The sequence below is a fragment of the Notothenia rossii genome, assembly GCF_949606895.1.
Source record: "Notothenia rossii genome assembly, chromosome: 8".
Taxonomy (NCBI): domain Eukaryota; kingdom Metazoa; phylum Chordata; class Actinopteri; order Perciformes; family Nototheniidae; genus Notothenia; species Notothenia rossii.
In genome coordinates this window covers 35,932,188-35,959,893 of record NC_136906.1, presented here as the reverse complement: position 1 = coordinate 35,959,893, position 27,706 = coordinate 35,932,188, and the positions used below count along the sequence as shown (strand labels likewise).

Here is a 27,706-nt window from a genome sequence, read left to right as displayed (position 1 = left end):
GTTATAAAGAGAGTAGCGAGTGACGCAATTGATAGTTTTAATTTGTAAGTCACACCAGGTGTAGGACTCAAAGGACTCGGGTTAATGGAGAGGGGAGACTCGTCACGACCAGCTCATTTCTAGGATCCGGGTTAATGATCCGGACGAATCAGGACTCGCCCATCTCTACATCTCTGGTCTAAACAACAACACACGTCACCAAGATGGCCGTCACTACTGTCTTGCCAAAAAAAGGGATTGACTACCCTGACTATCACCACAATGAAACACGTCCAGAAGAATGTCATGCAAAGATGCCTGCCTTCGATTCTCTCTGAACTGCCTGATCTTTTTAATGTTTGATATCAACCAGTGGCGGCTGGTGGAAAATATTTTTGGTGGGGCTGTTGACATAGTGAGTAAAAAAAATGTTGTCGGTAACGGAGTAGTGTAACGCGCTACTTTTATAATTCAGTAACCACACTACAGTTACTAACATTGCCCCGACACGCGTTACTTCCTTACTTACTAAAATCAGGCATAATCAAACCTCAACACACCTGCAAAGAACACATGCTAAGGTGAAGCTAACACACACAGATATAAACAAATAGAAAACAACCGGAAAATAGAGAAGAAGAACAGACTACCTGAATCACGTAGTCTGTTCTTCTTCTCTGTTTTCGGGTTGTTGCCTGTTTTGAATGACGAATACACACTACCGCCGCCTGCTGGTAAGGAGAGTTATTGCCACTCACGCATGCGCAGTTTGTACGTGCTCGGCTGAAGTCTTTGAGGTGTGTTCCAGTGCGAAGCTTTATGTAGAGACTAGAGTAACGAAGTAGTGTAATATATTACTTTTTTTGTGGAAAATATTATTTATCAACCTGAACATCTACCACTGTACTAGGAATTTGTATTCTCAGAACTGGTCTTTTTTTTTTTCTTTCTTAAAACTGTTCATGTTTGACCCAACACCTCCACCAAGTGGCTTTACAGTGAACTGCATGTGGGATATAAAAACTTTTGAAAATGTGTTTCTGGTCATTAATAGCATCTTTTCAGTAGCATTAATTATAAATATGTAAGTGGTTGAATACAAGTCACTACAGCATTTCAAACTGAACTGTGAATAAATGCAATTTAAAAAAAAAGTAGAGCTTTACATTTGTATAAGATTTATACAAAAAGAAAAAACACATTAACCAAGGCATGTCATACATTGTGTTTTTTCTTTGTTTCTCTGAGGATTATTTACGAACAGGCTTATTTACATATAGCAATAACTCAGAAATGAAAAAGCTACATCGTCTAACACGAACAACCAGTTAGCATAATGATAATATATTTGTACAATGTAACTGGCAAGGCTAGAGCAAGAAAGGTTTAAATAACTTCAAGTATCTGTCTTCAGATTACATGGAGGTTTTAGTCCGATGGGAAGCAGATTTTAAGCGACACCGAAGACAAACCAAAAATGTGGTGGAGCTGCAAACCGTGTAGTGTTGCTGGGACAGGACAGGAGGAGCTATAACCGTTGGAAAATAAATCACAGACAATGCAACAAAGGTGGAGACAGAACAATCACTTCTGTGATAAATGCGCACTTATTAATAAACTTCTAACAGAACCATGGGAAACCTCCTCTCTATATATAAAGTGATATCCAGCTTATTGGCCTATAGCACCTTTTTTACTGCTTTGAATAACAAATGTGCAACAGGCAGAAAAAAGACAAAAATAAAAACGAAACAAGAAACGACTTCCTCTGGGGAAAATGAGTCGAACGCAACAGGTTTCCAAACAGTCCTCATGTTCCTGGACTTTGTGGTTGAACAAAACCTCTTAGGTATCCAAAAGTAACTTCACAACATTCTGCGGCCGTTTAATTGTCTCTCTAATGAAACGCATTGGTTTAAGGGTCGGCCGTCTGTGTTTGCTGCGAGTGTGTGTGTGTGTGTGTGTGTGTGTGTGTGTGTGTGTGTGTGTGTGTGTGTGTGTGTGTGTGTGTGTGTGTGTGTGTGTGTGTGTGTGTGTGTGTGTGTGTGTGTGTGTCTTTATTTGTAGAGGAATTTTGCCCTTCTCTCCTTCTGAGTGGCAAACCTCTCAATGACTCTGGTGTTGAAGTCAGGAATGCTCATTATGAGTTTTTTTCTCAATTGACAGCATAGCCAGAGCATTCAGGCGATCCTGTGTCATGCTGTTCCTCAAGAAAGTCTTTATTCTTTTCAGAGTGGAAAAGCACCTCTCTGCCTCAGCCGTAGCCATGGGTGTGGTTACCAGAATCTTCAGAAGACTGACAGTCTCTGTGAATGTCTCCTGGAGATTGTTGTCAATAAAGAACTGGAGCAGAGTAACAGCACCACTGCAAGCCCTGAACTGGTCATTTTCATAGACGAGGGACAGTTCCGTCTTGAACTTTGCCCTGTCCAGTCGAGGGTAGGCTTCCACAGTTGTTTCCAGCGCTGCTTCAGGGAATGTTCGGCTGTGCTGCTGGAACAGGTCTCCTTGCAGGAGGGTGGAGCTGATGAGGTGTTTGGTGAAGGAAAATCTCTCCTTTGCGTGACTCAGTATGGTATCACATACCTATGAAATAATGCACAATGAAAAAATCAAGACATAATAAATAACAGAATCACCTTTTCACATCTATCACTCATAATATCATTAGTGTCCCCTCATAAGGTGTGTAACAAACAAAGAGCTTTCTTGTGAATGGAACTGAATCAGAATAACAGGACATCTATCTGAGCGTCAACAGAACAATATTACTGTTTAAAATTAAGTCACTACAATATATACATTTAATGACTATGTTTACACTTCATTCATTCATTGTTGGGCCCTTTCTGTCTACTGTGGTTGCTTCTGGAGGCCTAAACCTTTTCTGATCTGTCTTGATCCCCTTTGAAATGTAGACTGTGGGACACTTTTTGCAGTTTAGGCCTTGTTAATTGTATACAATTCAGAATGTAATAAGCAATAGGCCTTTCCATTTGGATATTTTAACTAGCCTACCTATTTATTGAATTGACAGAAAATGGGCTTTCTTGTGAAATGTATCATTATTGTGACATGAAATTACCTATATATTATGAAAGGAGCTTTTGGTCATAGAACACGTTCCTATTACTGCTTACCTCTCTAGCCAACAGCTGTTGCTCTTCATGTCCAAGTCCCCTCCTCTTTGTGGGCAGCTACTGCACAAATCCACTGTTTTCACCAGAAGGAATGGAGTCCCTGATCCAAACCACAAGTAACCATGTACAATTACTCATTGTGGCAAGAATTGACAAATTAGGTTTGACTATTTGAAATAGTAGTCAGAGATACACCTTATAAACGTTATATAATATATACATTTCCAGTAAGTATGTATGAGTTGGTCTATTGTGTTCAGCTAAATCACATTTAGGTTTCACAGATTTTCTATAATAAGCACATTTCAGCCATTGTAAATAATGATTTACCTGATTGTTTGTATGCTGCTGGTGAACCTCTTGATGAGTCCTGTGATGTAGACAGAGTCGATGTTCCTCTTCTGCAGTTGGCTAAACAGCATGACTACATGTGGCATTATCTTGTGGAACAATGTCAGGAAAAAGCTAAAAACTTCATCTTCCATCATTCTCACAAAGCCCCCGGCTTCTCTCACTGTTATGGGATCAAAGTCACCTGAGTCTCTGATTGTCTGGAAACACCTCAGGATGTTCTCCTTGTGCTCATACACAGTGTTAACAGCACGACTGTGAAAGTTCCATCTTGTTGTGGAAGTGCCAGGAAGTCTGTGTGCCACCACTTGATCCAGGATCGCAGTTCGCTTAAATGACCTGGAGAAACATGCAGCAAATCCACCAAGGTCTGAAAAAAATGTTCTTATCTTGGGGATGTGGGATGTTGCCTGCTGCATAATGAGGTTCAGCTGATGAGCATAGCAGTGGATGTAGTGCGCACTACTGTACACATCCTTCACTTTCCGCTGAACTCCACCTTTAGCTCCCCTCATCACTGCTGCACCGTCATAGGCTTGGGCGATTAGTTTGCCCTGTTGTCCATCGGGGAGGATAGTGCCCAGCCTCTCCATCAGCGCGGTGGCAACTGTGTCAGCATTTGCATTCTGAAGAGGGATGAACTCAAAAAAACGCTCCTGGACGTTGTTTTGCGGGTCAATGTAGCGTAGCACAAGCACTAACTGGCAGTGGGTGGAAATGTCAGTTGTCTCATCCGCCTGAATAGATAAATAACTGGCATTTTTTACTTCCTCCAGAATGTAGTCTTTACAAACTGATAACATGCAGTCCAAAAGTTCATTTTGCACCGTCTTTGAGGTGCCTTTGAAAACGGTAGCCGTTTTAAGGTGCTCCTCCAACACGCTATCTAACGAGGCCAGAAGATTAACTAAACCCCGAAAAACGCCGGGGTTGTCGGATGTTTCAGTCTCGTCGTGGCCACGCAAAGCTAGGTCAAAGCCCCCACAAAATGCCACACAATCAATTATTTTAGACAAGACGTGCCTATTCTTGTCCACTTCTTCATTGTGTTTTTTCAATGAGATCTTGTACCCTTGATCTAGCTGCGCGGCTATGTTAGCTTTGCCTAGCATAGCTAGCTTGAAGGTACTTGTCATATGTAACTTCGTGCACTCGTGCTTTTTAATTTTTCGGACAAATGCTTCATATCGTTCACCCCCGTCACAGTCCACGGGCACATCGTATCTGTCCCCGGCTGTTTGAAGAGCAAGCATGGGAAACAAAAGACAGCATTCACCTGTCTTCATTCAGTTAGCCATGCCTTTCTGGTGTACCAGCTACGTGAGGAGCCTCGTTGATAGGTTTTTTTTTTTTCACGAGCTTATATTCAAATCGGGTTGGTCCGGTCCAAGATCTTTTAGCAACTGTTTATCTCCCAAACTTCTCCTTTCGAAAGGATTGGAGATTAGCTCTTGAACTGAATTGGGTGGGGACAGAGGTCCGGAGACTCCACCTGCACACGAAGCCATCCTCTGCTCTAGTGCGTCACCCGGATACGAGTCACTGTCCAAACTACTCACAGATTGGACCAGGCGCTGACATTGGCGCCCGGTCAAAATCAGATTTGACGACGCTGATTGGCTGAAATTATGTTTCGCAACAGTCAGCTGCTAGTGGCTGCTGCTGCACTGGATGAAGGCTGATTTCTTAGCGCCCAGCCGAGAGAGGGTAATGATGTACATGGGCAAGGCCAGGCAGGCAGGAAACATGTGATTTATCAGTAACTTTAGACATCGTAACACAATTTTAAACGAGATTTTATTGTAGATTATACATTTTACTGATACAAATGATATAATATTTACCTTTTTTATTAAAAATTAAATTAAAAATTTAAAATATTTATTTTTATTTTTATTTTTAATTTTTAAAAATAAATATATATTTTATGTGGGAAGAGGTGGGGCGGCGCCCCTAGCGCCCCTATGGACCGGCCGCCACTGATATCAACCATTTGTGCAGATAGCATGAAGTATAAAAGATCGCCGATGCTACTGTAGCGTTATCGTTAGCATTTCTCCCCCGGGCTTAAATTGTGTATTATAGAATGATCACACCGGTGTGACAGTTCTCTTCAAAGGGTTCACGAAATATGACTACTACTCTTACTGTGTAACATTTTGGGTTACTTAATGTTACTTCATGTTAAGGCTAATAAAAATGACAAGGCTGTAATGCTAACTAACGTGCTTGCTACTAGTGTTAGAAATTAAAATTAATGTTTTAATGGGGAAATGTAGTTTAAACATGCCGTCAGTTTTAATGCTCTTTATACTGAAAAACCAGAAATTCTTGTGCACAAGCAGTTAAGCTTTTATTCTGAAAATCCTTCATCTACGGTTAGCATTTAGCATGTGGCTAATATACGTTTTCCTAAAGAGGTGAATTTAGTAGCGAAATGATATGGAGTGGTGCAAACCGAAGCCTACTGATTTAACACTACAACTATAGATGTCGAGATACTACCATGCTGAATATTAAATGAAGGTACAGTTTATTTGAATACATTATTGTTTACAGACGAGAGTAGCATGTGACAACATCCGGAGTGACCGGAAACCAAACGAGCCGAGAAGTATTTTTTAGAGTATTGATTACAGCGTTTAGAATGTGTTAAATGAAAAGTGATGAAAGAGAATATGAGGAGAAAAGGCGTGTTAAGCATATATTGAATGTGAAAAGAACCAATCCTCTGTTTAAATGCAACAACGGACATTGGAGACGAGGCGAGCCGGCTGGCGGGGAGGAGCCAGGAGAGGATATATAACAGCACCGGAGGAGAGATCGGCTCTTCTCTTCCCTAACGAGGAGCGGATCACAGCTGTTTGTCTGACTGAACAATATCATGCTTGTGACCAACCCGCGCCTTTTTTAATTAAAGTACCCAATTGAACTTTCACAGAGACTCCATTTAGTCTCCTTTTAAAGCTTCTCTCCTGGACGGGAGAAAAACGAACACGGTTAACAATCTGGTGAGTTCCCCGACGTGATCCCGCTGACCGAGGAGAGAAAACCAACCGGCTGTTTCCTGGAGACGCTTGCAGCCATTCGACACACAAGAGCTCAAATCAATCGGTACGAAGATGCCTGTTATGACAAAGATTCTTCACTAGTTAAACTAGGCAATGTTAGATTTGTGTGTTTGACGGCAGCCGGCGGATCCTGAAAATAGCTGTGCATTTTAATGTTAAAACAACCCAAATTGATAAAATAATCACTCTAAAACCACGAGGCGTTGTTTGGTCACAAGCAGGGTGAGTTCACACTTTCTTTTGTTCCATTAACCCTGCATGCTATTAACCATGTGTGGGATTACATTTTAAATATAAATGTGTGTGGACATTGTACTTCGGATAGGTGCCTTGCTGTTTTCACGTAGGTGTCTCTTGTTACGCTCGTAGTTAGTTAGCCTATGACGTAAGGGTATATAGCCCATTTGACGATTTTTGTTAAGATCTGGAGACATAGCGAATCGGTTAAGGGCCGAGTAAGTGAAAACCAGCAGGGCATAATGAATCAACTCAGGGTTAAGTAACCGAAGTCAGTGCTTTAAAGAAAGTCCTTTTCAAGAAAAGGCTTGGTTAAGGTCTAAGCCTTTATCAGTGGTTAAAACTGTTCTGTTTTTAAACAAGATATTGCAGGTGGGTTACGGTAATCGGTATTACAACAGCAGTGCAGTAATAAGACGACGGTCTATTATTAGTTGCTGATAGGTCTCCATATTGGTCCCGGTTTGGCGTGTCCAAATAGCAACAGTTAACCATAGTCGACTATAAAGTCAAATATTACGTGAACAGGTTTATAGCTAGTGCGTAAGGGTTCCTAACTTTAAGTGATGATATCAATAAGATAAAGCCCATAGTCTACTATAAAGTCAAATATTACGTGAACAGGTTTATAGCTAGTGCGTAAGGGTTCCTAACTTTAAGTGATGATATCAATAAGATAAAGCCCATTTTTTTCATTGTAAACTAGATAGAAATGTTGTTATTTTAAACTAAGTGTTGTTTTGGCTTGGATTTCAGGGTTTATAATACCACACCAGTGGTTTACTTTGTTACGGTTCGTTTAAAGATCACCTCGCCATTGTTTAAACTCCCACCTGAGAGCCGCATGGACAAATCTCTTTGTCTACAGGTCAGAGTGCGAAATAATCGGGTGCCATCTTGTTTACACCCCACATGTGGAAAAACAAAGACAGGGCAATCGCCATTTCGTGAAATGCAAATTCAAAGCACTCCTTTCTTTGTTCTTAGGCAGCTGGTTTCACTCCAATGAGGCATTTTCCTGACCTCCATCTTGTGAAGAACGAATAATACTTCTGGTCACAGTTGGAACTAGAAGGCTGAATCAATTTGTGGATATTAAAGGGAAGGATTGTTGTATTTTCAAAGTTTTGAAGTATTGCTGCTGGCAAAAGTGTATTGGCGGATTATTGATCTAATTCTGCTTGCAAATGTGTTTTGGCGGTTTTTGAAATATTCCTGGTTGCAAATGTGTTTTGGCGGTTACGTGCTGTGTTGTTTAACCATAGTGTAATGTTCTTCCTATTTTAAAGATACTTTTAAGGAAAATACGTTTCTCCTTGTTAAAAACAACTCAGTTTCGCAACAGCTATTCCCTAGTGGATTAAGCTAGGAAATTAAAATAGCGCACAAATACATTACACAAATAGAAGAAACACCATACCATGTGAAGCATAATTTTAAGTGTTATAAATAAACATAAGCTTGATCGCCAGAATAGAATTGCAAAGTGGTTTCTAATTATAAGATGAGAAACTTTACATAATAACATAACCTAGACTGTAGAATATTCAAACACCACTTTATTGAAGCTAACACAAGTTGAGACATTTGCATAATTTCATACACTTCAGTATGCACTGTACACAGTGGATTTAGATTTTTACCACAGATTTCTATTTTCATATTTCAAAGTCAAAACCATACTGTACACTGTACAATTTTTATTTTTAACAATTTAAAATTTGCACAAATTTTATATTTTAATTTACTTTAATAATATTGAACTTTCTAAAAAAAAAACAAAAAAAACAACAACCCTGATTTAAAGTTAAGATCGGATGACATGGGATATTATTTATCAGGAACAAAGGTGCTAGTCGGGGGATTAGTGCTTCAATCTTTGATAACTTCATAATTTAATTCGAATAGGAAGAGAACATGCCACTTAAACAAACTAAGTTGAGACTAGACGCAGAGCCAGGCTCAACAGCAGATATCAAGGGAAGGATAAAAATCAGATCAGATGCTATAACAGTTCCAAATCTTAGACAAAAGACATGGAACCACATGGAGAAACTGTTGGAACAGTGGCAAACGAGAGGACTGTTTCCAGCAGATGATCAGCCTGGACCAACGAAAGCCCATAGAAAAGCTGTAGTTGAACATGAGAATGCTGAATACCTACAACAGGAAAAAGCATGGATCAAAGCCGGACAACCCTCTTGGTATGGACCTGAAAACATTGCTATGAACAGAGCTGAAAAAAGAAAATCCAGAGTTACAAGTCTGGTACTCCATCTAAAATATGTCAGCCAAGAATCAACGAACAGCATGTATGTGGCTCAAGGAGCAGAGCTCACAGCAAAGGAAGATAAGAAAGAAAAGACAGAAGAAGCTCCAGTAATCCAACCTTCAAAGCTCCTTCCAAGCCTGACAAATGCGCCTCCTCTCTACATGACAGAAGAATACAGTTTCTTTCAACCCCCAATACAAGCTCCAACTCTAGGTGTTTTAGGAGGAGTATTGGAGTTGGACGGTCTCCCCACAGCTACACGTGTCAAAGACTTGGAGTATGAGGTAAGACTCCTATCTGGTGAGCTCAACAGAAGATTGGAAGAACTAGGCATAAGAATGGAAGAGGAGCTCAACAGAAAGATGGAAGACCTCAGCAAAAGTATGGAAGCACAACTCAAGAGAAAAGAAGGCGAAGGTTCTCCAGACACCACAACCGTAACTGAAGCTGGAAGACTCAGGAACTGCTCAACACTCATGCTACCGCTGATAGCGGCTGGAAGAGGAGGATTTCAATACCAATCATGGACTCACAGAGACATGGAAGCATTAGCGGCAAAACTACCTCCACTCACACAAGGAGGTCAGAAGTGGGTGAATGATCTGGAGAAATACACAGTCCAAGACCACCTGTGCTTGGGAGACATGAGGGCACTGCTTGGACGGATAGAAGGAAGACTAGAGGCAAGAGCAGTGGATTCCAAGGCCAAATGCACCAACTCTCCAGATTACATTTTCTTCAACAAAGTCAGGTCGAGGTATTGGGCTGCCATTCGTCAAATCTACCCAACAACACAGAGTTTACAGGCCCTCAACTACCTGAGAAAATAACCGGGGGAAGACACGTATGCCTTCCTGAAGAGATGTGAAGGAGTGTGGGAGGACTGCACTGGAGAACGACATGACGTTTCACCGTCTGTCGTAATGCTGTGGAAGAACGCGGTCATTAACGCCCTTCCCCAATCAGTACAGGCAAGCCTGGGAGATGTGGTGGCATTAGACGCTATACCCATTGAAGAATGGAGACAACATCTCATTTACCACGATATGAAATACCAAGCAACCCAGAGGGAAAAAGACAAAGAAATTAAAACATTACAACTAAGATTCTTGAAGATACAAATAGCTGAGAAAGATACCGAAGCTAATAAAAACAAGAAAGCGGCAAGGCAGATGGCAGCTACATCAGAGAAGGCAGGGCATATTCCTCCAACAATTCAAGCTCAGGAAGAACCAGACAATGCAGGGCAGACATCTCAAACAGTTGAATCTCAGATAGTGCCAGAGAATCAGATGGAGAACCAACAACCAGGAGGTTTCCAAGGAGGCAGAGGCAGAGGAAAAGTTCTCCGGTTTGAGGGATGCTACATAATGCAATCAGCTGGGCCATTGGGCTAGAGATTGTCCACAACAACAAATGAAATACCCACCACATGCACCAAACAACGGCCCACCATGCAGTTTCCATGATGACGACGGAGGCAGGAGGTCCCAGAGATGTCAAAGACGTACAGGATTTCCAAACATGAACCAAATGCCACTGACAGCCTGGTATCATCCACAACAATGAGGAAGCTTAGAGGACCGGACCATCTGGTGATGCATCTTCAGCACTAGAGTATTTTGAAAACCAGCTACATAGAGCCACATATGTCACCACAGGAGGGAGAGGTTGAATGTTATTTAAAAGATAGTGAGTAGAATATTGCATTTACACAGAGCATCCACCAATTAGAAGTAGCAGAGTAGAACATTTAGCAGACTATTTTTGTAATTATGAGAAGGAAAATACATTACGAGTGATGTTGTTCCCCCTCACAAAAAAAGATTGTGTCCACACAACTAGTGAGGCCAAGAAGACGGGCTTCCACCCAAAATATGCAAGGGGCGGCGATACACCTGACGTGAAGCTGTCCAGACCTGAAAACAGAAACTCGATTCTGCTGTGGTGAAGTCTGGCTACAAAGGGAGGTGTCCGATAGGGTCGCTTGTCTCAAACCAGTGAAGAAGTCAACAAGAACCCAGCAGAACTAGAGAGTGACTGTTAGTGGGAGAACTGTGACGGAGCGACAGAGACTGGCCCAACATTTTCCAGCCAGTACATAGATAGACCCCGTCAGAAGACCGGGGCTGTGTTTAAAGGGGAACTTCATTTATTCTTAGCCAGAAGTGCAGTTTTTAATCAAACAATTATGTGATTTATGGAGTCAGATTACATTTTTCTCATAAACACAATTTTATAATCGGTCTGAAGTATCTGTTTTAAGGCATGAGCCGCAGATTAAATAACATAACACTGATTAAGAGCTTGGATGAAGAAGTTGTAGGGTTTTTACAACAGTTTCAAGAATCTATAGGTTACTTACGTAACCCCAGTTCTCAGAGTAACATGAAGTGAGATGTCTCACTATGGGATGCGCCTCATCGCGGAGCAAACAGAAGCATTAATCTCATTACGCCAATCCTGATTGGCTGGTGATCTTGACGTCAGCGTCAGGGAATCCACCCCCTATAAGTAGCTTGCGCTACGCCGCATGCGTCATTCAAAATAAGCACCTCTTCTCGCTTCACCATAGCAAGGAGGGCCGTCTGGTGAGACATCTCACTTCATGTTACTCTGAGAACTGGGGTTACGTAAGTAACCTATAGTTCTCATTCATAACACTCCGTTCGATGTCTCACTATGGGATATTGTAGCTCCCGAATTGCCAGACGAGCTTATCTCAAAAGTCACCAAGACCAACCAGAACTTAACAGTTAGAGCTCTAACTCAGCAGGGGGCCCAGCACTGCATGGGCCACACTGGGAGCAAAGACGTCTAATCTGTAAAAGCGGACAAAAGTGAGCGGCGAGGACCAGCTCGCTGCTGCACAAATGTCTTGGATGGAAACACCCTTGAACAAAGCCCAGGATGTAGCCAGACCACGAGTCGAATGAGCACGCAAACCCGAAGGTGCCTGCAGACCCTGACTCGTGTAAGCCAAAGCAATTGCCTCCACAATCCAGTGAGAGAGCCGTTGCTTAGTAACAGGCTTGCCCTTCTGAGGGTTAGCCCAGGACACAAAGAGTTGGTCATTATGACGAAACTCTTTTGATCTGTCCATATAAGTGCGTAAAGCACGGACTGGACATAGCAAATTCGGCTGCTGTTCCCCGGAGGGACACAGCGGCGGAGGAAATACCTCAATGTCAAAGGGGGTACATGAACCAACCACCTTAGGTATAAAGGCAGGGTTGGGCTTCAGCAACACTCTCGTTAACCCTCGGGCGAACTGAGTGCATGAAGGATGTACAGATAGCGCATGAATGTCACTGACTCGCTTGGCGGATGCCAGGGTCAGTAACAGCACTGTCTTGAGTGACAGGTGCTTCATGTCAGCTTCTTCCAGGGGTTCAAATGGGGCTCGAGTGAGCCCATCTAAAACCACTGTCAAGTCCCATAAGGGCACCAGTGACCTGGAAACAGGAAGGAGCCTGCAAGCTCCCTTCATAAAACGGCAGACCAGAGGATGCTGGCCAGCCGTCTTACCCTCAAAACCCACATGGCATGCAGCAATAGCAGCCAGGTAGACTTCGATCGTGGAGAAAGCTCTGTGTTGATCAATTAGGTCCTGTAGAAATGATAAAATCACTCCCACAGGGCATTGAAAAGAGGTGTGCCCTTTTTGAAGGCACCAGTCCTCAAACACCCTCCACTTACAGTCATAAAGAGACCTAGTGGAGGAAGCAGGAGGACCGGAGGCCAAATGTGCGCGAGCGCGTCCACGCCTAATGGTGCGTTTTGATCGCGCATTGAAAAGAAAAGCTGACAGTGAGCATTTTCTTTTGATGCGAACAGATCTACCGCGGCTCGGCCGTAACGCACCCACAGCTGGCTCACAATCATTGGATGTAGAGTCCAGTCTGCATATAGTGGTACACCTCTGGACAGCAGGTCTGCACCGAGGTTCATCACACCCGGTACGTGCGTCGCTCTCAGAGAGAGGAGACGGCCGCAGCTCCACAAGATCAGTTTGCGTGCCAGCATGTGTAACTGGAGAGAGCGCAAACCCCCTTGTCGGTTTATATACGATATTGTGGTCGTATTGTCCGTCCTCACAAGGACATGGTGTCCTCTGAGAAAAGGCAGAAAGCGTTTTAGGGTGAGGAACACCGCTAAAAGCTCCAGGTAATTTATGTGCGACCGCTGGAGGTCTCTGCTCCAGAGACCCCTCACCGGACGACCTTCGTAAATACCTCCCCAGCCTGTCAGACATGCGTCTGTGGTGACCACCTTCCGTGAAAGGACAGCACCCATAGGCACGCCCCGTACCAGAAAAGTCGGGTGCAGCCAGTGGCGCAGTGCCATTACGCATTTCACAGTAACCATCACTCTCCGTGCTCCATGACGCGCGGGGTTTAGTTTTAGAGCGGCTACCCAGCGCTGAAACTCCCTCATGTGTAACCGTCCCAGCCGTACAACCAGGATGGCTGACGCCATGAGCCCCAGTAACCGCAGGCATGATCTGAAAAGAACATGTTTGCGCAGCTGGAAATGAGCGAGGCAAGCTCTGAAAGCTTTCACTCTTTCCGCTGACAGGCGGGCTGGGCACCGAGTTCAGGTGTAAACCCAGGAAGAGTACAGTCTGTGCCGGGCACAACATGCTCTTTTCTGTGTTTATTATGAAACCCAGGTTGAGCAGGTGCTTTACGAGGACATTTGTCTGCGTAATAGTCTCCTGTTCCGACTGTGCGAGAAGCAGCCAGTCGTCTAGGTAGGTTGCCAGGCGAATACCCTGTTGTCTTAACGGGCTATCGCGGCTTCCGTACATCGTACAAACACTCTTGGACTGAGAGACAGACCGAAGGGAAGTACTCTGTATTCGTAACAATTCCCCTGAAATGCGAACCTCAGATATTTCCTGTGTGGGTAATATACTGGGATGTGGAAATACGCATCTTTCAGGTTGACTGATGTAAACCAGTCGTTTTGTCGCACGAGACGCAGCAGAGATGTGTGAGTGAGCATTCTGAATTTGTATCTTCTTAGATATTGTTCAGAGCCCTCAAATCTAGTATTGGCCGAATTCCGTTCCCTCCCCGTTTGGGAACGAGGAAATACTTGGAATAAAAGCCGCTCTGACTCTGCTCGGCGGGTATTATAGATATAGCCTCCTTTTCTAGAAGTGAGAGAATCTCTCTTTCTATAATGTGGGCTGACTCCCCTCGGGCCTGTGAATACAGAACGCCCGAGAAGCAAGGGGGGGTGACAGCGAATTGGAGTCTGTAACCCCGTGTAACTGTCTTGAACACCCAAGCAGACGTTGTGAGCATCTTCCACTGTTTGCTCCTTAGAGCCAGCGGAGATGTCACGTCTTTTGCCCTCTGAGTCTCTATTTGTTGTGTTATGGGGCCCTCTAGTGTCTGAACACGGTGGTACCCCGATTTGACAGTCCCCACCGACACTGCGCATGCGCGTGACGGAGGTGCCTTCACAACCCCAGCCGGCACTGCGCCTGCACGTGACGGTGGTAGCCTCACAGCCCCAGTCGTTACTGCGCATGCGCGTGGCGGCGGTGCCTTCACAGACCCGTTCATCATCCGCCTTTTGAGAGAGGCCGTAGCTGCTCTCAAAAGGGGAACAAATGGCGGGCTGTTTATTGGTTTTATTGTTTTCTCTTTCATTTTTCTGAGCTGCGCCCTCAGCCTGAGGCCTGGATGCGTCAGCGGAAAATGCTTTATCCGAGAAAACAGAGCAATATTGTGACATGTGTTTTGGTGCACTTGAGGATGGCTTTGAGGCATCTCTCGAGGCAGCGGGAACACATCTGGAGCTGGGGAACCTTCCAGCTCCGTCACCGAGGGAAGAAGAGGAGGCTGTCAGGCCGCCAGCTTCTTCTTCCTCGCCTGCTGGCCGAAATTCCGGGTTGGCTGCGCCTGGGCTGCAGCCGGAACCGGAGACTTTCTGGGCCAATTCGCCCTCGTCTCCTGCCTGGGCTGGGGACTCGGGGCGGGCCGTGACCTCTGCTGTTTCGGTACTTTAAACCGAGCAGCTGAGGTAGCTTGGGCGAGGGACTGCCGCTGTGAAGGCAGCGGCTGGACCCATCGAGGAAGACAGAGGTGGAGGGCCTCGTCTTCCTTCTTCTTGGACTCGCATCTCTTCTGCATAGAAGCGAGCGCAGATCCGAAAATCCCCTCGGGAACGATGGGCATGTCCAGCACATCCTCTCTTTCCCGGTTTTGGGAGGTTGGTGAGGTTGAGCCATCTAGCTCTTTCCTGCACCACCATAATTCCCATTGCCTTTCCCGTGGCCTGGACGGCGCAGCGTTGAACGCGGAGACAGATGTCCGTGATCGCGGCTATCTCGTCCAGTACTGCCGGTCCAGGATTACTCGATAGATCCTCGCAGAGCTCCGCTTGGTAAGCGGTTAGCAGCGAGGAAATGTTCAAAGCCCTGGCAGACAATGCTGCGGCTCTGTAGGACCGTTCAGTCATGGTTGACTGGAACCGGTCCGCCTTTGCCGGCAGCGTGGGGTTCCTGCTCGGTGTAGTCGCCATCCTCGGGAGGAGGTGAGCTGCCACCAGCGGTTCCATCGGCGGTATGCGGAGCAGGCCGAGCCTCTCCATACCGTCGCAGTCTAGGGGAGGAGGCACCCTGGATTGGGGCCTTGTTGCTGAAGGGCCGGTCTCTCCACGAGATCGACACCTCATCCAACATCTCCGGGAAGACCGGCAGGAGTTGCCTCTTTGTCCTCGTTGCTTGGGGCAAATTTTTCCCCTCGTAACGGGACCTGTAGGTCTCCTTGGCCATTTCGGGCCATGGGATGTCTAGGCTGGCTGCGGCACGCTGACACACGGCCTGCAGGTCTATACTCAGACAGGGCAAAGCTGGTGTGCTATCGCCCGGGAGAGCAGCCATCGCTCCCGGCTTTGCAGCCTGAGCTGATGACACGAACACATCATCGTCTTGCTCATCAGAGTCGGACAGGAGGAATCCAGAGGTTTCATCCTCTTCGTCCTCCATGTAGTCCAACTCCGGGACATCATCCGCGGGCGAGACCATGGTGAGGTCCAGTTGGGAGCCCCAGCTTGACACAGCGCGGGGCTCCGCTCGCACGTCCCTCGCTGCCACCGAGTCCCAGCCTGACACGGCGCGGGACTCCGGTTCTGCAGCTGCCACTACTGATGAGCCCCAGACCGACACAGTGCGGGGCTCCATCTCTGTGGTGGACGCCCCCGTGTCCTGATTTCCGTCCGGTAAATCAGAGGACATGAGGGAGTCCTGACCCGACAAGCTAGCTTGGCGTGCTAGCCGTCGGCGGAGGCTCTTGATGGTGAAGCGGGTACAATGTCCGCACGAGCCGGGGTTGTCGATAGCCTCCTGGGCGTGTTCCAGCCCGAGACAGGACGAGCAGACCTGGTGTGAGTCTGTGCCTGATATCTTCAACCCGCAGCCACAGAGCCGAGCCTCCGAGTCCCTGACTCCTCTGGTGTGAGGGAGAGAAGCGTCCATCTCGGTCGCCGTGGTGACGGCGTGGAGAGGACCCGCTCGTAACAGGTACGTTGCTGAGAAAAAATACTTCCCCAACTGTCGTTAATCCGGAGAAAAAACGACGGTGTAGAATTTTATTCTCAAAGAATATTAACTGGTGTGTTAATACCCTTTTTATCTTCCCCTCCTCTGGTGTGAGAGAGAAAAAGAAAAAACGTCCTCGCTACCGTGGTGTCGGTAGTGAGGGAAGACAAGCTAGCAACACGTGTGTTGCTAGCTTGAAAAAAATCAAAACCTTACCTTTGTTCCCGAGGAGAAAACGGCGAGGTCGATTTGCAATACTAACTGGTGTGTTGGTATTAACAGTCTTCTTGCAGAAGTATATATAGAAGTAGCCGGCGAGCGCCCGTCGACCGAAGGTTAGCTTCGTAAATCAGTCTGTGGACCGTTAAGCTAGCTAGCTACTGATCTTTCTCGAGATGTGCTCCGAAGCGAGAAGAGGTGTTTGAATGACGCATGCGGCGTAGCGCAAGCTACTTATAGGGGGTGGATTCCCTGACGCTGACGTCAAGATCACCAGCCAATCAGGATTGGCGTAATGAGATTAATGCTTCTGTTTGCTCCGCGATGAGGCGCATCCCATAGTGAGACATCGAACGGAGTGTTATGAATGAGAACAGTCTTTATTTATTTATTCTTGAGTAACTTTACTGATTTATAGTGTAGTGCGTAAGGCAATATCTCATTTGAGTGAGGGGCACCAGCCCTTCATGCAGGTCACTCTCTGTGAGAATAGTTCATATTTTCCCTCCAGTTTGGAGAAAGATTATTTTATCATATGTTAGTTCAGCAGTGTCAACCAATCCTCTAATCCTAGAGTTATTGAGACGCATTAGCAACACCAGGGGTATTGTTTTTCGCAGCAACGATGATGCATAATACCATGACAAAAGCCATTATTGAAACAAGTAAACTATTAGAAGTGCTAATGGAAAATGTTTAGTGAATATGCATTTATGCCATCAGAAAGCCATACATCATATGATATTTTTGTACGCCTTGTGGGTACACGGAGAATTTATATTTATTTAATGCAACGTTATGGGTTTTACATGTCCTGTTCATAATACGGTAATCATTGCAATATTAATTGAGCATTTTATGCTCAAAGGAGGGAGTGTCATGATTATACAGATATGTTGATTTCAGTGACGTTCTAGTTAATAAATAATAAGATGTAGTCAACAATAGGTCTCATAACAACAAGAGGTATGCCGAAGCTTGGGCCTTCTCCAAGGAGGGAGTGGTCCAGTTTTAGATATTAGACAAATAAAAGTGGATGAATATGTCAGAACTCTGAGTAATATTATGCAAGTTTTGTCTACACAGCAGGCTAGGAAAACTACAGAGATACCAGACGAGACACCAGAAGAGACTCCTTTTCGGCCAGGTGATTGGGTGAGGGTGAAAGTTCACAAAAGACAGTGGGCTGATCCCCGGTGGACGGAAGCGTGAAAAGTTGTAACAAACTTCACACGCGCTCCGGTTTAAAGGTAAAGAAAAAGGAGCAAATTGACACCCCCTCACACATTGTCACCCTTCACTGGCGACTTCCAGAACATTATTGGGAGTTAGGACTGATTTGGCAGAGCTGGAACAAAACAATAAATAGAAATAAGATAAAGATAGAAACAGCTCAAAAGACAAATTGTCTATAGATTTTTATAGATTGTAAATTAATGTGAAAACCTATTTTTTTGTTTTACATCTGAAAAAGACTCCAATTCTTTGTATGTTATTTTTGGACTCATTATTTAAATTCTGTAACGGACACAACCAGGGATAAAATAGAGATGATGACGAGAACAAAGCCAAACCAATTGTGGGGTCCCCTAGGGATAAGAGTTAGAATAGCATTGTTGATTGTGCTCATTACACTTGGCACCTTTCTGGTTGGAAGGGGAGTACAATATCAAGTAAAACATGGAACCATTAGTTCACTCATAGAGGATGCCCTCATCACTAACAAGACTCCAGCTGTGTTTCACAGACTTTCACTTATCCCCAGAGCCAAAAGGTCAGCTGAGTAACAAAAGGACGAGTTAGAAATACTCCTTCCCAAAGGTGAGGCGGTTATAATCAAGATGATTCACCCCCCTTATATGCAGTTCTTGTATCAAATGATGAGATGGGTTTAAGTGATCGGGATATGTAAGTGATGGGGATTTACAGATTAGGGGAATCTCTAAATACACTGGATCCATGTTTTAGTCTGTACCAGAAACACCCCCTGTTAAGTTTATAACAACCGACCGGTGACCTGAGTAGAATTATTGAAAATGATTACAGTTGAAACAGGCTACTAACCCAAAAGTACAGCTTTGTATGTACAAACTCTATGAACAAAATTTCCCAGCAGATAGTGGCGACATTGCAGATATGTCCAGTCACCAAAGTTACTTATGTTCTAAATAACAGTGAGATTTAAAGTGATGGAGAAAATATGGAGACGTTCCTTTATAGTGTGTGAAATATGTGGTGCTTGAAACATCTAGGTATTTAAATTTATGGAAGAAAGTGGTTTCCTGAAAGAGTTAATTGGAGTAAACATGTTACAGTGGGTGAAAACAATGTTTAGGGATATGGTACAATTATTAGAAAACATTAACTGGGCTTAGATGACATTTAACATCAAAGAAAGATAGTATGGTTAGGAAAATGGAGTGGGAAAGATTGGATTTATTTTTACCTCAGTGTGTTAGAATTAACTAAAGATAATGCGTCCCGAGATCTCTCTCTCTCTATCTCTCCGCCTGTCAGAACGCTACGACCCCAACTTCCAAGCAGACAAAAGACCTCACCACGGAAGACTCCTCCTCCTCCATCGAACAGACAGAGAAGCAGAGCTGAACTAACAATGAAAAGACTTTATCCAGAACCATCTCCACCTGAGGAATCCAGAACTACAGGCGACATAAAAAGGCACACTCTCATCGGTCCCCCACAGGACATGAAGTTCCACGCTGAGCCACAAGATTTGGACACAAGAGCAGAGTGTGGGACATGAGAGCAGAATACGCCCTCCATGCAACAAAGTAGAGACTGTAAAGGAGGAGATGAAAAGCAAAGCAGAAGGGACACTGAAGAGAGTTACAGCGGAAGGATCCAAGAGCAGATGGACTGAGGAGAAGGTGGACGGAGAAGAGGACAGGACGGAGGAGTTGGCATGGTCCGGCAGAACGTGAGGGGGTCGTGGCTTGACAACCAGAGGGGGAGAGAAAGAAAACGGGAGTGAGTGAGTTTACACATAAACACACTTATTCACCAACGAGAAATACGTAAAGAAAAAGATTTATTAGCCATGAATTAATCAATTGGTTAATTTATAAAGAAAGAAAGAGGAAACTATTAAATAACCCTAAAAACACACTGAGGGTAGAACATATTATTCAATCTTTTCATCATATGAACAAATTATTCTTTAAGAGTTTTTTTTAGTCATATGTGAATTTGGGTAAGATTTAATTTGTTACAGTATAGACCTACAGTTTAAAGGGATGGTTTTAGTAACCACTCTATAAAAGCAGACAAATTTTTATTTGTATGGAAAATGTTAAAGGTAGAGCTAGTACCAAGCCAAAGATAGTATTCCAATCTAGAGTATTGATTTCTCCTTTGTAGCATGGTTATTACCTCAGGAGGGAAGATTAAGGTGGAAATAACATTTGTTTTTCGTCCAAGATGTAGAGTTTTAAAAAGACACTGGGCAAAGAGAGATTGCACATTTTAATTAAAAAAAAAACTAATATAATTGAGAGTAATACATGCGGGGCCTTGGATTACTCATTGTGATGGTGCATATTTTACAACAAATATCGTTCAGGGAGAAGGGGTCGCTCGACCCACCCTGCAGATGTTTTCAATCTTACTTGCAGCTTCAGAGGGAGCGCACGGCACCAGAATATGAGTTTTAAAAGACACCATTCAATCAGTGATGACCTGGCATTTAGAGATGTTATTTAAAGGAGAAACATATCTGCCATAAGTGTAAATTCCTGAATTGAACTGCAAACCATTAATGAAATGACTTCTGTTTTAAAGTCCTTGTTAAAGGAGGAAGTAATTATCACATGCTCGGGCACCCAAGGTTCCACACACTGTTAAAGGGGTTAGCATAGCTATTTAAGTAGACAAGAATTGAAAATAAATTAGTATAATGAGTTATTGATATTCCACTGGTTCTCACACCATTTCAGGGACTTTATCACTGCATTAGAACAGACCACCCAAAGGTAATGAGTAGGAACTTTTAAGTGATGAAACTCTACAACTGTTGTAACTGACCAAAATCTTCTCCCAGAAATGACTGTCTAGAATGCCGTACCCCAGAGTAGAACGTACCGATTGATCACGACGGCCCCTTCTAGAGAACATATTACTTTCATACCTTAAATGGTATGAAAGGAGGGAGGGTACATTTCTCATGAGGAGACAATTACAAATGCTAGCAGAACAAGACGACCAACCCCCGTATACAGATGTTGATGACAATGATTAGATTAGTTTAAATGATATGGATGTTCGGAGATGAGATTGATCAATGAATGTCCAGCTGATGTGATTCTTTACATTATGAAATCATGTGAAGAAGTGAGCTAAATAAAATGCTAAAATGGAGTGAATCCATTTCAATTTACTTTACACTATTCCAAGATAGTTTATTTTTATTTTTCAATTTACTTTGCCAATCCAAGATATTTTATTTGATTCTTTATTACTTTATACTATTCTAATATGGTGGATCTCATGTTGTAAAAATCATTGCTATTCTAAAATTGTTTGTTTCTTTTCACTTTGTAAAAACAAGTGCCTTAACACTGAGCGTGGTATGAGAACGGTTTCTGTGAAAGGAGGGACGAAGAAATGTTCTGATACCAAGCCATTGCTGCTATTTTGAAGAATGATATTGAATGTAAACACTAGAAGTTATGCACAAGGGAAAACTTTTATGTTTGAACACAGACAAGAATTTATTTTGTATTTTTGTAAAGCCGGCTGTAAAACCATTCCATTTGATTGTATGTTTGTTAATATGAGATATGTAATATGCAAAGTTCAGATGAAGAACTCATTGATTTCAGTATTATACACACCTTTTAGGTGTGTAAGGAGGGACTGTTAGAAATTAAAATCAATGTTTTAATGGGGAAATGTAGTTTAAACATGCCGTCAGTTTTAATGCTCTTTATACTGAAAAACCAGAGATTCTTGTGCACAAGCAGTTAAGCTTTTATTCTGAAAATCATTCATCTACGGTTAGCATTTAGCATGTGGCTAATATACGATTTCCTAAAGAGGTGAATTTAGTAGCGAAATGATATGGAGTGGTGCAAACCGAAGCCTACTGATTTAAAAATACAACTATAGATGTTGAGATACTACCATGCTGAATATTAAATGAAGGTACAGTTTATTTGAATACATTATTGTTTACAGACGAGAGTAGCATGTGACAACATCCGGAATGACCGGAAACCAAACGAGCCGAGAAGTATTTTTTAGAGTATTGATTACAGCGTTTAGAATGTGTTAAATGAAAAGTGATGAAAGAGAATATGAGGAGAAAAGGCGTGTTAAGCATATATTGAATGTGAAAAGAACCAATCCTCTGTTGCAACAACGGACATTGGAGACGAGGCGAGCCGGCTGGCAGGGAGGAGCCAGCAGAGGATATATAACAGCACCGGAGGAGAGATCGGCTCTTCTCTTCCCTAACGAGGAGCGGATCACAGCTGTTTGTCTGACTGAACAATATCATGCTTGTGACCAACCCACGCCTTTTTTAATTAAAGTACCCAATTGAACTTTCACAGAGTCTCCATTTAGTCTCCTTTTAAAGCTTCTCTCCTGGACGGGAGAATAACAAACACAGTTTACACTAGCTAGGTAGCTAAATTGATCCAGCCACTCCTGGTCCTTTCATCAGACGGGAAGCGAAAGAACGAGCAAGAGCCATTGCTGGTATGATTACAACCTGGTACTAAGCACACAGGCATCTTGTTAAAGTTATCTGATCTTAGCTATCTCTTTAGTGGAGGAAAACAATTGTGACATCAGTTACGCGACTCTGGTATTTGTAATCTTTCTAGTTGCGTATTTTTTATATATTTCAACAGTTTTACGACAAACTGTGACTTTTTTGACATGGAAATGATTTTTTAAGATTGACAAACATCATATGTGTAATTCATGGCACAATTCAAACGGGATCGAAAGATAAGTTTTCTCTCTCCATTGACTTCAATACATCATTTTTCAGAAATAAGGTCCCATGGACCGGAAGTAAAGATGGGAGTGACTTAGCCACTATCTTCTTCTATTCTCTTCACTCACTTTCCTCTCCGCTTCTCTCTGCCGCGCTCTCATCTCTTCTTCTGTGTTTCTCTCCCTGTATCGCTCACTCGTCTCTTTGGCCCCCTGTCGGCAGCGGTTCAAATAGAATCACCCCGTCAAAATTGAAATCCCTTATTAATGTAATGATTATAGGTCCGGGTCCGTATAGGTCGGCGTCTGGGTCCGGATCCGGACTGCGGTCCACCTGTTGCCGACCCCTGATCTACTGGATCAGCTGCTGCATGAGACAGACACTGACAATGTCAGAAGAGAGGGAGGAGGCTTTTTTGTTTTAAAGCTCAATAAATAACAAAGAAGACCTTTGACCGGCACTTTTTAAATTTTGTCCGGAAGATTTAAACTTTAATACACGTTGATCGGCAAAAAACTCTGCCCGGTTCCCTCGGCCCCCACCGCGGAGAATAAACAGAAGGGCAACCATGACAACCATGCTTCTTCGCTGCTTTTGTGGAGGAAGCTACAGCGCCACGTACAGGCTCGGCATATGTACTGCAGCTTTTCCAGCGGTTGGAGCTAAACGGAGCTGTCTCGTGTGAACAGACACTTTCCGGGGTCTATTGCGTGTGGACGGAAGCCTTTTTTGCGATTGCGTTTGCGTATGCGTTTTACCGTATGCGTCCCCGTGGGGCTTGGGCCTTAAATGCAATTTTTAAAACTAGATTTCCTTTCATTAGTTTTCAAATCCTACTTTGCTGACAGGGTGTGACAGGGTTATTATTATTTACGTGTCTGAACTTGAAATTAAAATCTTGAATAGCAAACTTGAATGGTTTGAGAACATTTGCGTGCCTTCTTTATGGTCCGTCCTCAGAAATAGATCATTTCATCTGTTGAACAACAGTTATAAAGCTCCTGATTGTGATAGGGGACATATTAAAATCTCAAAATTCTCATAAAAATACTATTGGAATAGAAAGGATGATTTATAATGTTGAAATAAAGCATATTTGTGACAAATGCATTGCAATGTTTTTTTTTTTTTTATCATGCAGTTTTTTCTTATTTTGTTTATTTTGCAATACGGTAACTTATATTAAAAAAAATACAAAAATTGTAATATTATGACAAATAGTATATTAAAAGGGGCCCTGTTTAGATTTATGTTGGTTTCCACTTTCCTATAGCTTGTTATAGGTTTTTGTGCAGGTAAATGACAACATCTCTAACTAACATTTGCGCTTCTATTGGCTAGCGCTCCAACACATAGTTTGTGATAAGCTAAGGGGGGGGACATCTCTAAGCGGTTGACCAATCACAACAGAGCCGGCCAGCTAACCAATCAGAGCAGAGTGAGCTCTGGTTTCAGACAGAGGGTGAAAAGAGGTGCTGCAGCACAGGCAGTATGAGAAAAATAAAGAGCTTTTTGAACATTAAAGCATGGAGACATGTCCCAGTAGAGACACAAAATACTAATACGAAGCTGAACATCAGCAGGAGAGGACTCTTTAAAGTAGAGGCACTACATACTGATATACACCTGAACATTAGCAGGAGATGGCCCCTTTAATTTCTTAAAGAACAAAACTACAAACGATGTTTACCTTCTATAGCTTCACATTATTATACCTTTATTATACCTTAACATTGTTTTTATTTTCCAGTTGCCATTCCCCCCCTCTGTCTGTTCTCTTCAGCCATAAAATGTTTGCCGCTCTTCCTCACACATTATAAGAAAATCCAGTTTGTTGTGTTTTGGCATGTCGTTATCTCTGCTAGACGATGTGCAAGTTGAAGCAGGAACAAGGTTAGGTTCAGCCCACACCCCATAAAAGTGTGTTTTGAGTGCCAACTCACCAAGGCCGGATAAGTAGGCCTACTTCCAGGGTCCCCTGGGCACTGAGAGCTCAACTCACGTACCAACGTAACAACACGCCTACCCAACATGACCAATGTTTTTAATTTTCATTCAATCTGGCATGTCAATCGCACACCTATTTGTCAGAAGCGGGGACGCAGCTACATAGTTCAACCAAAGTAGGTCTAGCCTTTTGCCCTTTCAGTCAAAAATCACAAGACAAGGATACAATGGATAAGATCTCAAGACAGTGTATGGCTCAAGAAGACCTACGTAATATCACTCAAAACCTTAGAGCAGCACCCCACTTAAAATGCCAAAATATGACTGGCTGGCTGTACAAGTACACAAGGAGTTCTATTTGTCACAAACATCGAGTTACAAAAGTAAAACATAGATTGAAAGTATGTGGTAGCTCAAATAAATTATCAGTATATATGATATAAGATATTATTCTTTGTATGTGAGAGGGAGAGAGAGAGTGAGTGTTTGTGTGTGTGAGGGAGAGAGAATGAGTGTGTGTGTGTGTGTGTGTGTGTGAGAGAGAGAGAATAGGTTCATCCCAATTTCCCTCCTCGACTCCTCTCTCCTCTGTGACTTGACCCTCAAATCGATCAAGACACGCCATGTTGAAGGACGTCCCAATCGCTTAAATGCACACGGAGAAGTCGAGGAGAGAGGAGGGAGGAGGCTTCCAGAGGAGACGAGAGGGAGGATACATGAGTGTAGGCTACGCGGAAGTGTTTTCACTACTCGCGCATCAAAGCTCCGCCCACAGATTTACAGCCGTCTCCTTACTGCAGCTTTTCTTACTGTTTAAGGAAGATCAGAGTCATTACATTTTTAAAGTGCTTCAATAAGAGTAAAATATATAAATCTCTTAAACGAACGAGATGATCATACTCCATAAAAACATGAAAGTGTGTGAAATATACTTACAAATTCAATATTAATGTTTTGATTATAAAATTATAACTTACAGTTCTTATTTGAGGATTTTTATGCATGTGATAAGACCCACAGAACGTGAAACATTTAGGATATATAAATATATACATCATACCTATAACAAATATTGAATTGATTTGTGTCTCTCTTCTTTAGGAGAAATTAAATAACAACATCCAGGCCCAGTTCCAGAACAAAATGACTTGGGGTGCATCTGTATGTCAAGCCGATTCAGCTTTCATTCCTTTCTGGAGGATATCAAAAAATCCATTCTTACTAATAAGAATGCAAATTCTTGATATCAAAAATTCAATTCTTACTAGTAATAATGTTTATGTCTGATATAAAAAAAAATGAATTTTAACTAGTTAGAATGCAAATTCTTGATATCAGTAATTCAATTGTAACTAGTTGTAATGTGTATTCTTGATATCGGAAATGCGATTTTAACTAGTGAGATTTGCATCGTTTTCCTCATTCATTTAAATGGGAGTTGGAATTTGAAAGAAGTTGGTATTGCTGTTTTGATGCCCTTTGATACCCTCCAATGCAAGGTGCTAACATCTATAGAAAGTTACTTTTGAATATGTGGCTCTTCAGTTGCCATCATCTCCCTGTAGGTACTTTATTGATCCCATATTGGGAAATTATTTAGTTACGCAGCAGTGTGTACAGGCAGTAACATCTTTAAATCTTTAAAGGTGGAAACTATTAACACAATAAAATAAAAATTAAATCAATAAACAGCAGCAAGTCTATATATATATCTACAGTAGAAAGAAAAAATGAACCACAAGAATACTAAATGTAAAATGCTCAAAAATAATTTAGGCTGTTCTACAATACAGATATCAGAAAACAAGAACTTTGTAGCAGTGAGTTAGTTCTCTGCCAACCAGAGGTGTGATAAAGTGTTATTGCTGTTGGCAGGAATGTTTTCCTGTATCTGAGTTATTAATTGAAGTGCACATCGAAACTAAACATATATTTAGTTATTTTCTCAGAAAATATTTATCTTCAATAATAAATATAATTTGTTTGTATTTGTTTATTATAATTATGTAATTCTGATTTCGTAAATAAACCATTTCACTAAGAAATGGCGCTTTACATTCGAAACAGCACCAACATTTTTGAAAGGTTAATTAATCAATGAATCACATTGTATTTTTGTGGGAGAATATCACAGTTTACAAATGTGCCTCAGGGAACTTTAGACTAAATACATGATACTTCTACATATTATTATAATAAGCACTTCCTCCCTCTACCCCCAAGGCCTCAGGCAACAGTCATAACAATCAGTATGCTCTGTGGAGGGCTGTGTGCTGCAGTACTGAGCAGAGGACTGAAAGAGGAACACAAATGGAGAACAAAGTGGAAAAGAGGGAACAGTGGACGAGGAAAAGGGAATATATTCTGGCAGCAGCAGGCAATGTGGTGGGCCTGGGCAATGTGTGGAGATTCCCCTACCTATGCTATAAGAACGGAGGAGGTGAGCTTTACATACAATCAACTATGACATTTTAGATGATTTCATGAAAATCCCTAATCTCTAGTAATGATGTGTGTAAAAATAACTGAAAATAATCTAAATACTTTGAGGTTACATGAAAAATAACATTTGAAAGTATATATATTGACTTTATAGCTACATGGATACACGGCTGCTAAAATAATGGAAGTTACTCAGTAGCGATTATTATTAATCTGCTTCTGTATGTGTTCTTTTTGAAGACCTGACTATCTACCAAGCACAAGTAAAACAGCCAAGAAACTGTAGAGCCTGTTGGCATGACTTAACATCAATGGTGGAAGAAGTACTCAGATCCTTTACTTAAATAAATGAACAAATACTATAGTCTTAAAATACTAATCTAGAAGTAAAAGTCCTGATTAAAAAATAAAAAATTCAAAAGTAATTAAAATTTACCTAAAGTACAAAGAAATATAAGTACTCATTCTGCATAATGGTGTATTTCATAATAATATAAAGTACATGCGTAATATCAGCTAAATGTACTTCAA

General features: G+C 42.5%; 2 protein-coding genes across 2 annotated transcripts in view; one reads left to right on the top strand and one right to left on the bottom strand.

Moving 5' to 3' along the window:
- Positions 1–831: 831 nt before the first annotated feature.
- Positions 832–5,152, bottom strand: LOC307016951 (zinc finger MYM-type protein 1-like). The gene is made up of 3 exons (XM_079646341.1): positions 3,450–5,152; positions 3,120–3,219; positions 832–2,565 (listed from the first exon to the last, which is right to left on the bottom strand). Exons 1-2 carry the CDS (start codon positions 4,754–4,756, stop codon positions 3,177–3,179), a joined length of 1,350 nt encoding a protein of 449 aa, XP_079502467.1. The 5' UTR covers positions 4,757–5,152; the 3' UTR covers positions 832–2,565; positions 3,120–3,176.
- Positions 5,153–27,043: 21,891 nt separating this feature from the next.
- LOC307016181 (sodium- and chloride-dependent betaine transporter-like) overlaps positions 27,044–27,706 on the top strand; it is a gene marked incomplete at its 5' end in the record, with an annotated part of 92,434 nt that continues 91,771 nt past the window's right edge. The window contains one exon of the mRNA XM_079645218.1: positions 27,044–27,173. Within this exon, the coding sequence (XP_079501344.1) occupies positions 27,044–27,173 (130 nt within the window). The remainder of the gene's footprint in view (positions 27,174–27,706) is intronic.

Excerpts from the sequence above, each read along its gene's own strand:
- LOC307016951 (XM_079646341.1), bottom strand. The coding sequence starts at position 4,756 with ATGAAGACAGGTGAATGCTGTCTTTTGTTTCCCATGCTTGCTCTTCAA. Across the intron at positions 3,220-3,449 it reads AGCAGCATACAAACAATCAG|GGACTCCATTCCTTCTGGTG; the intron begins GTAAATCATTAT and ends GGTTTGGATCAG.